The 13,606-nt window shown below is 39.0% G+C and overlaps 1 protein-coding gene across 2 annotated transcripts in view; it reads right to left on the minus strand.

Moving 5' to 3' along the window:
* The window catches only part of RBMS1 (RNA binding motif single stranded interacting protein 1), a 95,746-nt gene that overhangs the window by 57,986 nt on the left and 24,154 nt on the right, over positions 1-13,606 (minus strand). For both annotated transcript variants that reach the window (XM_086464971.1, XM_086464970.1), the window contains exon 2: positions 10,039-10,214. In XM_086464971.1, coding sequence (XP_086321097.1) covers positions 10,039-10,214 — 176 coding nt within the window. The remainder of the gene's footprint in view (positions 1-10,038; positions 10,215-13,606) is intronic.

The following is a 13,606-nucleotide window of genomic DNA, read 5'->3' on the forward strand; positions in this document are numbered from 1 at the left end:
GTAAGCTGCTGCTAAGAAAAAGGAATGCGGAGCAACACTTTCCCTCTCAGTATTTGAGATCTTCAAAATATAGCAAATAGACTTTTGGCAACAAATAAAAAATCCTTAACAAAAAAGTTAAGACAAAGCCTGCCACACAATAAAAACAAGTAGCTTCAAGTGTGGGAAGCGTAGGGGGCTGAATACAGGATCTCTGGTGGAGAAAAAAAAAAAAAAAAAAAAAAAAAAAAAAGGCAGATGATTTACAAACACTCCTTTTCAGATCAGGGTACTACAAACAGCAATGTGGGGAAGGAAATACACTGCTATGTCAGCTCCACTGGATACCCCACCATGCTGATACCCTCGGGCCTTGAAGGGAAAGAGTCTCTCCTCTCTGCCAAACAGCTTCTCCAGAACTCAGCCAAGGCACTCAGACTTAACATGGGGCAGATTTCTGCCTTGGGGTACTGCACAGCTACAGGCTGAAAAGAAGGAAGAGGAAAAAAAAAAAACCAAAACCACACACCACCAAAAGAAAGAACCAAAGACGGTGAAGTTTATATGGCACTGTGCAATTACATAGCTGAAAAGCTCAGCCTTCAATATCAAACAAATCCTAAGTCCACGCTATGGAGCGCTAAGCGTTTAAACCACAATACTGGCCACAGCAGCTGCGGGCTCCTTGCTGGTGCTCTGTGCTTTCTAGGCTCAGGCCTTTGCACACTGCAAACAAACAAGAGTCGAGCTTGCCACTGACTTAGAGGCATAGATAAGCATTTCTGTTGTACACCAGGTTTTTTAACACACCAGTTCCTTGGCAATTTTACACACATGCTAAGTAAAACTACGTACTAAACTGTAAAACTCTGCTAGTCTCCAGGCTCCAAAAGGTCTTCAGTTATCCTTTCAGCAGAGTCCTTGAAACCACAAATAAATGGCTTGGCTCTTTTTCAGGTGTTTAGATAATTTTATTTCTGACATTTAGGGCTTGCAAATAAAAGATCTGAGATTTCTCCAGTATTTGTATGACCCTGTATGAAACATTTTTTTTTCCCCTCCTGGTTTTAGATCTTCTAATAACATAATGCTTATTTCACTACTGTATTCACTCAGACATTAGAGTCCTCATTAATGCATCAGAATAACGCACCGGGTATTTTGATAGACTCCTGAAAGCTTGTTAGTGACTATATCTAAACCAAAAAGCAGCACTAGGATTGGAAATATTAATAACTTGTAAGGCCTAAGTCCACAATGTTCTCCTACAAAAAATACTGACCCATACTCTGTCTTTTAAAGGTAGTACATAAAATAACACAGCTGCACAGAATAAACAAACATTTAAAAAGAACACATATTTTAGGCTAACATATTTCCATTGAGAAAGCCAAAACGATCAATTAATTCAATGTAATTATTAGTATCCAAAAAATTAACTGAAGTTACACACAATTTTTATCTTGGTAGACTTCTCTTGTGGCAACAAAGCAACAGATTACAAGTTTGTCCTCTTTTCAGAAAAGAAGAGATTAAAGTAAAAAAAGAAATGGAAATGGAAGGGGCAGGATAGGAGTACAAATCAGAACAAATTTGTTCCACCAAAACTGATTCTGTTAACGATTAACTCAACTCACACAGGTTATTCAAGTGTAATATTTGTACTAGTAACAGTGCCAAAACATACCCCGAATCAAAGTCTTCTGTTTTTGTGCTTTCATTGGTGTTTTTTGCTCTCTGTCCATGTATCATAACATTATCAACATTCAAATTAAAATTTGACTTTTTTCCCAGGTACTGCACATCTATCTGCAAAGATGAGATATTTAAACGATGAAGTTAATTCTTCTCTCAGCAGCCCTTTAATAATTTAATTTTCTACAGGGTTGGTCTGACTCTTGAGCAAGGCACTGCTCAAACTGAACTGAGGCAGCTGACAATTTTTGAATGTCAAAACAGGGTAGAATTTTAGAAGCTGTAGGAAAACAATTGAGGATCAAGGCTTAACATTTTGTAGAGTTTTTTAAGGATAAACACTCATTTTTCTCCCTATTTCCTCAATTACAAGTTTCATTGGAGGTAGTAAGATCTGAATTAACTTGTTTACAAATATTTCCTACTGCTTTCACTCTGCAGCTAAAATATGCATATTTATTATCTGCACTGCATACAATTTGGGGACATAAGTTTCTCAACCCTAAATGCAGCTTGGCAACAATATGGGGGAACAAAATGTTGAAAGGTTACCAAAAAAAAGACTGGTCTTATGTGTCAACATCAGATGGCTCATTTTTTCATTTCAAGGAGTTAACAATACAGAAATCGGAGCTAAGCAGAACTAACCTTTAGCAAACACAGTCAAGACTTCACAAGACTTCTATGAGTTATGTGAAACCACACAATATATTCGACATTAGATATAAGAATCTGCTTGCAAATACTGATCCTGCCTTCTACGCTGAAAGTTATCCTGAGAAAAAGGGCAAGCTTAATTTAAGCACAGTGGGGCAGAAATCAACTTGGGCTCTCAGCTGATTCAATTCTGAACTGGTTTCTGAGATGCCTGCCTAAGCAGTCTCTAACAGAAGGGACAGGTTTTGACATTAGGGAACCCACTAAAAAGCCTGATTAGTAGTTGTTAACATTTTCAGTAGTACACTGAAATTAAACAATCCCCTTCAAAACGTTCTTGAATTACTGGTTATTCCAATGAATAACTGTGTTGCTATCACCCTCGGACCTGAGTCAGGTCCCTGCCATTGGGGAAGCTCGGGACCGGGACCCTGAACAAAAGACATTCCAACAGCTGCCACAGGACATTTCTTTCCTGCTGCTTTGCGATACAGAACAAGGGTTGCACCTCCGTACAACAAATACCTGCAGACTTGCAGATGCTCACATATTTTACAGGCCCCATGCTACCAAATCAGCTTCTTGTTTTCCAAGAGATCTTCAATGGCGGTGACTTTTACCAATCTGTTTTCCTAGTGCTTCTTTTACAAGCAGCTGTGGCTGAAACATTCCTTCCACTCTCCTCTCCTCCCTCGCCCCCACTTCCTAAAGGAAATTCCATGGGATCACCTCTCCTCCGGCCCCACACTGCAACAAAACTCTCATCTCCTGGGGGAGATGGAGCTTGCGCAATTGCTGGGTGCCTGCATCTGCAGCCACAAAGCAGACACAGAGTTCCTCGACGCATTTGTATTCAGATTGCTTGTTTTTTGAGAGGGTATGCTGAAGGGAACTGCTGATTACTGTTAGGCTAAATAAAATACTGAGTTTGAAAAATTTCAATCTTCACTTCATCAAAAAATGGAAGGACAAAATTAAAACTATTTTTGTTTTAAATTCAAGGCATCTCAAGAGACAGTCTGCATCCAGAGGATAGGACTCTAGAAAATAACTTCTTTTCTTTTTTTTTCACTTTTTTCTCAATTACAATTTCCCAAAAAAGATATATGGCTCCCTAATGACATTCTACAAGAAGGCATTATTGTAAAAATAAATAAATAAATAAATAAATGCCATGGAACTCCTCAGAGAGGATTTCAGGGTGGATTTCATTTGTTCATGAATGTAAAGCTGTCTGAATTTTATTTCTGTCTAATTAAAGAGCAAATATTGAAGTGAAGATAAAAGGTCTTCCTTCACATCAAGCCAGGCTAGACACTTCATAACATGACTGCCAAACGCAGTTGCTAAAAAATAAAGGAAATGACTATTTAAACCAAACATCACATCTCCAGGCCAACTGCAATTCCCATGGCATACCACGCAAATGCCTTGCCACTGACTCTGGAAGTCAAGCCCTAACGAAAAGGAGCATTTCAGTCTCCATGTCCGGCCTGTAGGCCGGACATCTATTCAGTGCATCTAGCAAAAGGGACATACAAAACTGAATACCATTTCTTCTCAGATGTAGAAATGGGATACTTACTTTGACTGCAACCTCTTAAAAGATCATCAGTTAAGACAGAAGCTAGCAGAGCCGGTTTACATACCATACTGGCATGCAACTCCTCCTCTGGCAGTTTGTCTAGCTGAGAAACTGGGTGCATCAGCTGTGCAGAACACAAGTGAGATTATCTAAATCCTGGTCCCGAGGTTACTGCGGGTGTTTCTCTGCAGCACTGCACTGTGTTCCACACCACTGTGTGCCTGCACAGGCAACGCAGTACCGGCACTGTCAGCTCTCAGACCTAGGGAACATACCTTTCAAAATTCTTGGTGTTATGTTTGCTCTGAAGAGCAAAACTGGATGAAAAAGTACAGTTAAGGGAAGTCTACTGCACTTTATAGAAAAATCAAACCATGCCACAGTCCCTGAAGAAGAAAAAGATGATGCTGGTACCATACAACACACAGTTGAACATTACAAATCCCATACTGCTCAATTGCTAAAGACCAAATGATATTCTGTAAAACTGCTGTCATTTAGTCAAAGATGTATGCAATAGTATTATTTTTTTAAAAAATGCATATATAAAACCTCTAAAAGAACTAATTTTTAAAGGACTTCTTTCTACCCTAAAAAAGTAAAAACAATACATAGGCTCCTGCTCCGATATAATCAGCGTTAACACTGATCTCAAAGGGAACAGTTTCTGAGACACTGATGTATCACGCTTAATTATATGACATGAAATCATATTCCATATAATTATGAATGCAATATTTCACTGCAGCTGACAAACCATGAAAGAAAAATACAAGAAAAATAGAGAATAAAGGAGAAAGGAATGAAGAGAAAGTTGGAGAAGTCAGCTTTGAAATCTTCCATCTTCCCTTACCCACAGCACCTATCTAAAGGGGTGGTATTCATGTGCCACAGACATTTTCTTAGATTGGACTAAGCAGCAGTGGCCTGCCCAGACCATTCTCCCAAAGAGTTAAATGCAAAAGACAGTCAGACTACTTCCTAAAGTCCAGACATGTCCTTTTTCTAATGATATGCTGAGTAAGATTAGGAGATTTCTTGCTCTCACGGACCGCAGCAATGGCAGTTCCCCGCTACAGTAAATGTTTGAGTTCCAGTTCACCTCTTCTCAGTCCTGAGTGTGTTTGAAGGAGATGGGAAATGGCAGCACAGGGAGAGGTCACAACTACATGTCAAGCAAAGAACATGGAAACATTAATATGCTAATTGGTGTCACATGACAATGAAAATGTGTTTTATTAAGAGCAGGGAATTGAAACAACTTTTGGATGCTCTTGCCACAAAATAGGGAAACAGAGTATGCAACTGTAAAAAAAATAAAAGTTCCCATGCTGCGGAAACAAAGCTGTATAGCATGTCTGGCTCAAATGTTTCAAAACAACCATTAGCCTGCCATTCGTTTTAGTTACCCCTGTGTTCATGATGCTGGATATTTAGGAAGGAATCCTTAAAGTACTCTCTCAACAAGATACACGATTTCCCAACACACATAAGCAAAGGCAGCTGCTGCAAGGTTCTGGTTTTGTGTTCCGACCATCCTGGCACAGAACAACAGTCTGTTGTGGTAATTAGATCACTAACTTTGTTACCTTAAACCAGCTGCTTTCCTAATTGTAATCCCATTAAAAAACCCCATTATAACCATACAGTGATAATTTAAGAGGGAAGGCCTAAGTGAAACTGTCCAGAGCAAAAACTGATTTCAAAAATATCATACAGACTACAAACAGCTTGATACAAGTGGTACAGTCCGAGCAGACCAGAAGGGAGGACACCAAAGGGTGGGCTGGCGTGATGATTTATGCTGAACTGAAAGGGGGAGACCTGGGTTAAGCCTCAAAGCTTGAAATCGCACCCTGGGACTGGGGATTGCCAGCAGGATGAAGGGTATGCTGCATCATCCTCATTTAATGATGTAAATGGCACAAAGGGAGGTCTCTGAAGAAATTCAGCATTAAGGAGATGCCATGCTACAGGCTAGCAAGTGATTTAAGACAGTAGAAAGCACAGGGCTTTGGAACCATGGGGCCTGGGCATAAAAGTCATCCGCAGTGAAGCACTGTGCTTAGTGAGAGTCTGGCAAGCACCTAGAAAACGTGTCAAAGCAAGTTACAAACTCCTGGCTGAATCTCCTAAGACCAAATCGCGTAAGTCCCTAATCACATAAGCAGTCTCAACAATTTCACTGAATAACTGGAATGGATTTAATCTTGCATCTTCAGATCCAGATATTAAATAAGCTACAAAAAATTACTGTTTAACAGTCACTGAATAAGAAAGTACAATTAAAGCCTAAATAATGTATTCATAAACCCAAAACCACAGCTGAAGGAGGCACGTCAAGCAAGTATTGATAGCCACATTAGGGGAAGGGAGCACAATTAGGCTTGGCTGTAGCTACCACTGCTCCAGCAACCCTGTAGAACCAGCTCTTCATGGCAGAGGTTTGCTCAGTACAGCAGATCTCATGCAATGGCACTACATAATTTGGGAAAAGAAACTGCACAGTGGAGTCAGGCAGCTTCCTGCAGGCTTCCCCAAACCGTGCTCATCAGCTCCTTACTTAACTTCTCCTTTCGTCTGCTCTTGTCCTCCGATTTAGCTGACTGCTCCTGTCTAGCCTCCCACAGAAAAGACAGTATCTGTGGGATATTGCATCGATGGCTTTGCCTATCCTTACATACCTGATGGAAAGCTCTTATGGCCAGGACTGACACACATGGTGTCCCCCCAACACTCCGGGCTATGGGTCTGGCTTGGCTGTTACGACATCCTTGCAATAAACATAATACCTACCTTATTCTTCCCCACACTTCTGCCTCTGGCACAACTGATATGAAGAAATTTGTTTTCCCAATGCAGAACTGGAGTAGCAGGCTCAAGTTCCACTGAACTATTCAGAAACGTGGCAGCTTCATTTCCCACACAAAACCCAATAATACTGCCTGAAAACAGCTGTACTCCCAGGTAAGCCTTCACAACAAAATTGTAATATGTTCTTTTCATCTTAGAAAAGAGGAGGAAGCTCAATCTAACAGAAAACTAGAAAGAACCAAGCAGAGGAAGGCGGAGAGCAGATTTGTAGAGACGTATATTGGCAAATTGCGCTCTTGCCAGGAAAATACTTTTCCACAAAACTAGTGAACATTTGCTAACTGTGTTCATAAATACTGCACAGCTGTGTGCTACAACAGGAAAGCAAGCCCAACACTTCTATAATTTGATAAGAGGTTTCTCTAGCGATTCAACAAAAATAATTAATCAAAATAAAAACATGGCCAAAATTAGCACTGCTATCTGTCATGAGCAAGCAAACATATTGACTAAAGCACATAAAACTCACTGTATAACCAGAGCCCTGCACAAGAACTCTGTAGATTCTTCTGCCTTGTATTCTGAGGGATTATACTGAAAGCAGTATTTCTCAACAATAACCAACACTGAAAATTACTTTCCAGCACAGTGTATATGATACAAGTCTATGATGATCAGAGGAAAAATCTGTGCAGATGGGATATTTCTGGCATTTGTAGTGACAATGATGTTTTTCAGACATCATTTCCTCAACCCACAGGTGTTCTTCTGTCTTATCTGACAACAGCCAAAAAATATAAAACAAAAGACAGTGACCTTTTTCTGTACATCCACTGAAAACTGCTTACTGCCAGCTAGCAAGATCATTCCTACAATATGCAAAGCAGCCTTTCTATCCATTCTTAACATCAAGCACTCCAGTGGAGACTCTTAGACGGCAAGATCCACTCTTACCTGGGGAAAAGGAGCTAAAATTACTCTAAAGCCTCCCAGTAAAATATTAGGCATTTGGAAAGAGCTGATGAAAGTACTTCAGAGATCTGGAGCAAACAGTAGTTTCTTCATTCACTATGTGTCCAAGATTTTACTCTCTACTTGTTTTGTATTGTCTCAGGTTAAACAACAAACATGACAGGTTCACTTTCAAGAATATCTTGCCCTCTATGTCCTAGACATTTAAGGAGACTGGTAGGAAGGAAACACTTCGCATCCGAAACATTCCATAGTCTATAAAAGTGGACTACTGAGCTTCTGTGAACAAGGAGAGATTGTGGTCATTTCTACCTTACTGCAGCATCAAGTTAGTCGCTCAGGGTCTATGCTGGCACAGAAGCTTAAGGCTCTTAATCCATTACCCAGATTTTTGAAAAATGGTCCAAGTCTAAAATTTCTGGACATCTGACTTGGTTCCTCAGCAGAAATGGAGAATTTTGAGATGGAGCTTCCTTTCCTCTCAAGTAAGAGGTTTAGGAGAGAAATATCTCACAGGAAGAAATCCACGACCTTCCAAGTCTGTAAATTCATGCCAGAATTGATTTAATAACTTCATAGCTGCAGTTCTTGCCTTTTCTTTATTTGCAAAATTCATGCTGTTCCGACTACAGTTACATATTGAACAGCAACAACAAAATTGGAATTTTTGACTATCCAAGAGGAAAGGGACCAGTTACAGCAAAGTATTGACCGTTTTTTTTCTAGGATGTTCATGTGTCGATGACATCTAAGATTGTGCAAACCAAAATGTCTTCAGGAAGAGATTAAGGAGGTATAGTAACCACTGCACGAAGAGTAGTTACTGGGCAGCTCCAGCACAAAATAACCTCACAACTCCGTCCTAACACAATATAAGTGCACAGGCCAAGGTTTCTTCATCAGTTCAAAGGACAAAAATGGGAAGTAAAAATCCACTTCTGTAAAACATGCATCTGCAACTAAAATTCAAGTGACGAGAGGTCATTGTTGCACAGGAAGCTGTAAAAATGTTTAATTCATCAACGAATCTTTTCACAGATTGATAATCTGTTCTCTTTTCTGTAAAACACATGGATTGTATTTGCTGTTGGGAAAATGAGCAAACAGAAAACTTTTTTCTTTACAGACCTGAGACCAAGTTGTTTTTATTGTAATACTAAGATGACTGAAATGTGACTACTATGCTGAAAGTCCAAGTTTTGCTCAAAAAAGGAAATAGAAAAACCGCTCTCTATAAAGTAGGTATCAGATTTTTTGCAATATTCAAAACTGAAGGTGCCTCATATAAGATAGGATCCAAGACACAGAGGTTTTCCTAGCTATTTTGCTAACTTGTGTTGTGATCTTGGGAATGTATTTTTCTATATTCCTAGTTACTTATCTGCTAAATTGAACATAAAATTACTTTGAGAATCTCAGACAGTAGCATTGTATAGAAATTTTAATGATTCTCCATTCATTCAAGAGAGATTCGGCTGTTTTCTTGTAGGTAGTATTGAAAATTTAGCTAAGCACTTTTGATTTAAAAATAATCTAGAAAATGCACTATGAATTTTGGAAGTACTAAGCATTTTAAAAATTCAGTAAAACACTTCAGAAAGGTGATTTTAAACAGTGTACAAACAACATAATTGCACAGTCTCTTGACAGCTGACGCACATTTGAAAGTAACTAAAAGGCATGTGCTACTGTAAAAATTAAAAAACAAAACCAAAAACCTCACACAAGCACAAAAAACTCATGTTAAACAACACTACCTGAAAACCTTCTGCTAAGCCAAGCCTACTTGGAACTCCAGCCACTAGAGAGGATTCTTAGGCAGATCGACTATTTCTAATCATAAATATAACCGTGCAGTAATGTACAGCCAACACAAGTTAGTCTGAAACTAATTTAGTATTCAAATGCACAGTGTAATTTACAGCGATGTAAAACAATTATTTGAGAAATTTGTATCAATAGATTATCTTAGTAGCAAACAGAGGAGACTGTTGCAGGTTCTTAATACCGAGTTTCACATTTAAGTGTTATTTTTCATTTATCTGTGATTTCAACAGCATCAGGCAGCAGTATAAGCAATCATAGTTTTTACTAAAGCAATGGGTTACTTCTGTTCACTACTATATTTCAACTTTCTTTGCTTTTCCAAAGTGTCAAAGACATTCTTTACTTTCCAATTGCCAGGGAAGTTGAAATTTGCCATTGTACTACAGCATGAGGATTTTTATTTACGAATCTTGTTATTCTCCCTTTCATAATCCAAACACTCGTTTTGTATACCTACGATAAGCTTTTAAGGTATGGCAGTAGAATTTATATTTAAGCACAGTACTTACGGTTGGCACAATTTTACCAGGTCCTGATCAGTGGTGTTTGGAGGCAGTGCTCTGATGTAAAGGTTTGTTTTACTTAATTGATCCCATCCTGAGTTGCTGCTGCTACTACTGTTGTTATTACTGCTGGTGGTGCTGGGACTAGGAGGAGCCATTGGGTGGGCTGGTACAATGGACTGCTGCAAAGGAAAAAGTGTGTTAGAGTAAACTATAGATAGCAATCGCAGCATGCATATCAGCTCAGTCTACAGTAGCCTGTTTACCATCTGGAGCACTGTGTTAAATCTGTACATAATTACTCCTGTATTTTAAATACACCTGCTTTCACACCACCTTTGGGACAGGCTTCACGGGCACATTCTAATATACTCAATCACCATCTGAAGCATACTCCATGCACGACCCAGGCTCAGATTATATATAACCTCTGCTGAATATTACTCACAGGTTTTTATTACTCTTCATTGTGGCATCTGATGTGAAAATGAAATAAAGAGACATCGCTCCTCTACGTTCCAGCAGGTATAAGCTAAGTCTACATCACTACGACTATTTCAGATGCATTAAATGAATTATTGTGGCAGACACGATGACTATATTATTTCCTTAATCTATCCAGAAATATAAAAATAATTAGAAGCCTCTTTTGTATCTCTTCTGGTTTTCAGTACTTCACACAATACTGCTATTGTTTCTTTAAAGATAGAGAGGGAGCACAGATAGCTTAAGGACCAGACTTCAAGTTAATTGTGTGCTTTGGCAGAACTTTCATACTGCCACTGATCTGAGTATCTCTGGATTATTTCAAGAGTGTCAAGAAAAATATTCTGTATAATGGCAAAAAAATCAAGTTTCAAAAGGAGATAAGCACATAAGCACTTCTACCTAGTCCTCAAGGTATCTAATGCTATTGTTCTTAAAATCAGACCCTAATGGAACATAAAAACACCCTAGAGAAAATCTGCAGTAAAGCAGTCTTAATCATTTGCATTAACAACACTATAGCAGGACACTATTATGAGCAGGTCCGTGGTGTTGTGAGACAGGAATACTTTAACAAATATTCTAGAGAAGTAAAGTTGCCAGTAGAAGTCTTGACTATAAGGTTTACTGACAAAAAGACCTGGCTGCATGTGGCCCCTTTCCTGCAAAAACCCAAGCCTCCATGGCTCGAGAAGCTCATAGCAAAGAACCACCCTGCAAACTGCAGAGGAAAGGAACAGTAAGGGAACAGAAAAAAATAAAGTGGAATATAAAAAGTGAGACGTCAGTGTAGATTCACTTGTTCCTGCCCTGGTGCCACCTTCTTCTCTGGACTAGTACAAACAGTTGTGCAGCCACAGCCTGAACCAAAAAAATTATCTTCCCTGATCTGGTTCACCGCATGTGGTTTTGTGCTACGCAAAAGCTTTGGCTGTCACAAGGCAGGGAACAGGAATGTGTAGGCAGAGAGGAGGGGTTACAGTTTACCTCGGTTTAAAGCATCCATAAAACTGCAGCCTTAATACACAAGAAAAGTGAAACTATTTTGGAGATAACCTCAGGAAATTGGAATGAAATTGCAAGTGGGAGAAAGTACAAAGGCATGTCTTATATGAGATAGTTTATGATAATTATGTGTTTCTTTTTTTATGTTTCCCTAGCAAGGTTTTGAAATCTTCCAATTCAGCATATTGCAAAGTTTATTATGCAGCAATAATAGACTGGAACAGCAAACTGCAACACTTACTAGAAAAATCAACATTGATATGTAGAAACTTTGTTGTTGCCTACTTTAATTGAACTGAAAATTACCAAAAAGAATGAAATATATTCCTGATCATTTAACATTTCAATACTGAATATCAATATTTCATTGCCTTAGGGTTGGAGATTTGTTCGTTTTTAAATAAAGATTTTTAGAAACATCAAATCTCTTCCAAAAGATTTATGCTTGTAGTTGAAGCCCTGATGCAAAATTTCTTCCAGGCATGATTTAAAATGGGAAAAAGATGAAACCCTGCCTCCAAGTTTGTAATGGAAACATTGATGGATTTTAACTATAGCAGCACAAGTTGGGCTGTCAGACAGTTCTGCTTCCAGTAATGCCAGGCAATTATTTTTAGGGTTACAAGCAATGCAGAATGACAGAGCAACTAGTTTCAAAACATTTTCATAACAAACTGAACAAACTTAGCCTGGCACAGTGCTGCTATTCTCTTCAAAAAGCCTTCAGCAGAGTTCTCAACATGCATATAGCGATCAAGCGCACAACTACTCTGTTCAAGGTTTTGAAGTGCGCACTTCCCTCATGCATGCACATACAGCTGCCATAAAAGTCTACATACACCTACGTATCAGTCTTAGTCTTAACTGGTAATTACTATTGGATATTAGGAGCCTCTATTTTGCTTTTCAGTATCTTTGGTTTGGTTTTGCTTTCACTTCATTCAACATTTTTCCCTTAAAATCTTTGGTTTTCTACATTATGAAGAACTGGAGTTTTGTAAAATCTTGTCACCAGCTGGCCAAAGGCAGGAGAGGAAAATGTGTGTATGCGTGTATAGAGAGAGCAGGAATCCTAACTCTGCCTTCCTGTAAAACATAAACACTCCATTCTGAGAAATTTAAACATGAAGATGCTCTAGTGCTAGTGGTCACATACAAATATGATGGGAATGTAAATTTGATTACAGTTGTCTTCCTAAGTTTACAGACAAAAGGTTTTTCACTGCTTCCACAGAAACTCATACCTTTACCAGCCTTAAAGGCTTTACAAAATACAGATGCTGGGTGTACTGCAGCTCTCAAACCCTGCAACCCAAAGACACACAGATAACCATTAAAGGGCCAGTGACATCTTAAAGCCATACGACTTAAACACATTTTTCACATTAAGACTTAATTTTAAAATCTGAATCACTCTTTCCGCTCTGTTCCTCATTGACGACTACTTGTAAAAACCAAATTATAGAGGTCCCTCTTTTGTTCAAAGGGGCTTTTCTTTTCCAGTTGCAGTTGCTGCAAAAGGCTCGGCAGTGGTGCAGAGCCTCGCTGCTGTAGCTGCGCTGGCAGAGCCTCCTACGCTGACAGCACATGCCAAAAGAAGAGTTTTTCTGCTGGCGTAGTTGCGTCACCTCCCCAAACGACATAAGCTAAGCTGATAAAAGTTCTCTTCTGCCGGCACAGCTGCATCCACGCCTGAGGTTTTGCCAACGTATTGATGTCAGCAAGGATGTATGACTTTTTTCCACACCCCTGGCTGATGTAGTGCTTGCTGGCAAGTTGTTCAGCAGTGGAGACCTGGCCAAAGTTTGGGGTTGTCTGTTTAGAAACTGCTTTCGTGAGCATTAGCTGAATTTTTTATAAAACCTGAAATCAATTTTGAAAAGTTTTGCTTCACAAATTGTAGTCTCAGCTACAAATATGTATCAAAAGCTGTTCTTAAGATTTTGTCATAGGGACTTCACAACAGTTTGCAATAACGTAACATACGTAAAAAACATTCATTAATTTTTCTTTTTAATCATTGCATCTTAAATTAAAACACTGGAAACAAGTAGAGGAGGAATATGTCTAAGTAACAGACCAT

The sequence above is a fragment of the Leptosomus discolor genome, chromosome 5, assembly GCF_034619465.1.
Source record: "Leptosomus discolor isolate bLepDis1 chromosome 5, bLepDis1.hap2, whole genome shotgun sequence".
Classification (NCBI taxonomy): domain Eukaryota; kingdom Metazoa; phylum Chordata; class Aves; order Leptosomiformes; family Leptosomidae; genus Leptosomus; species Leptosomus discolor.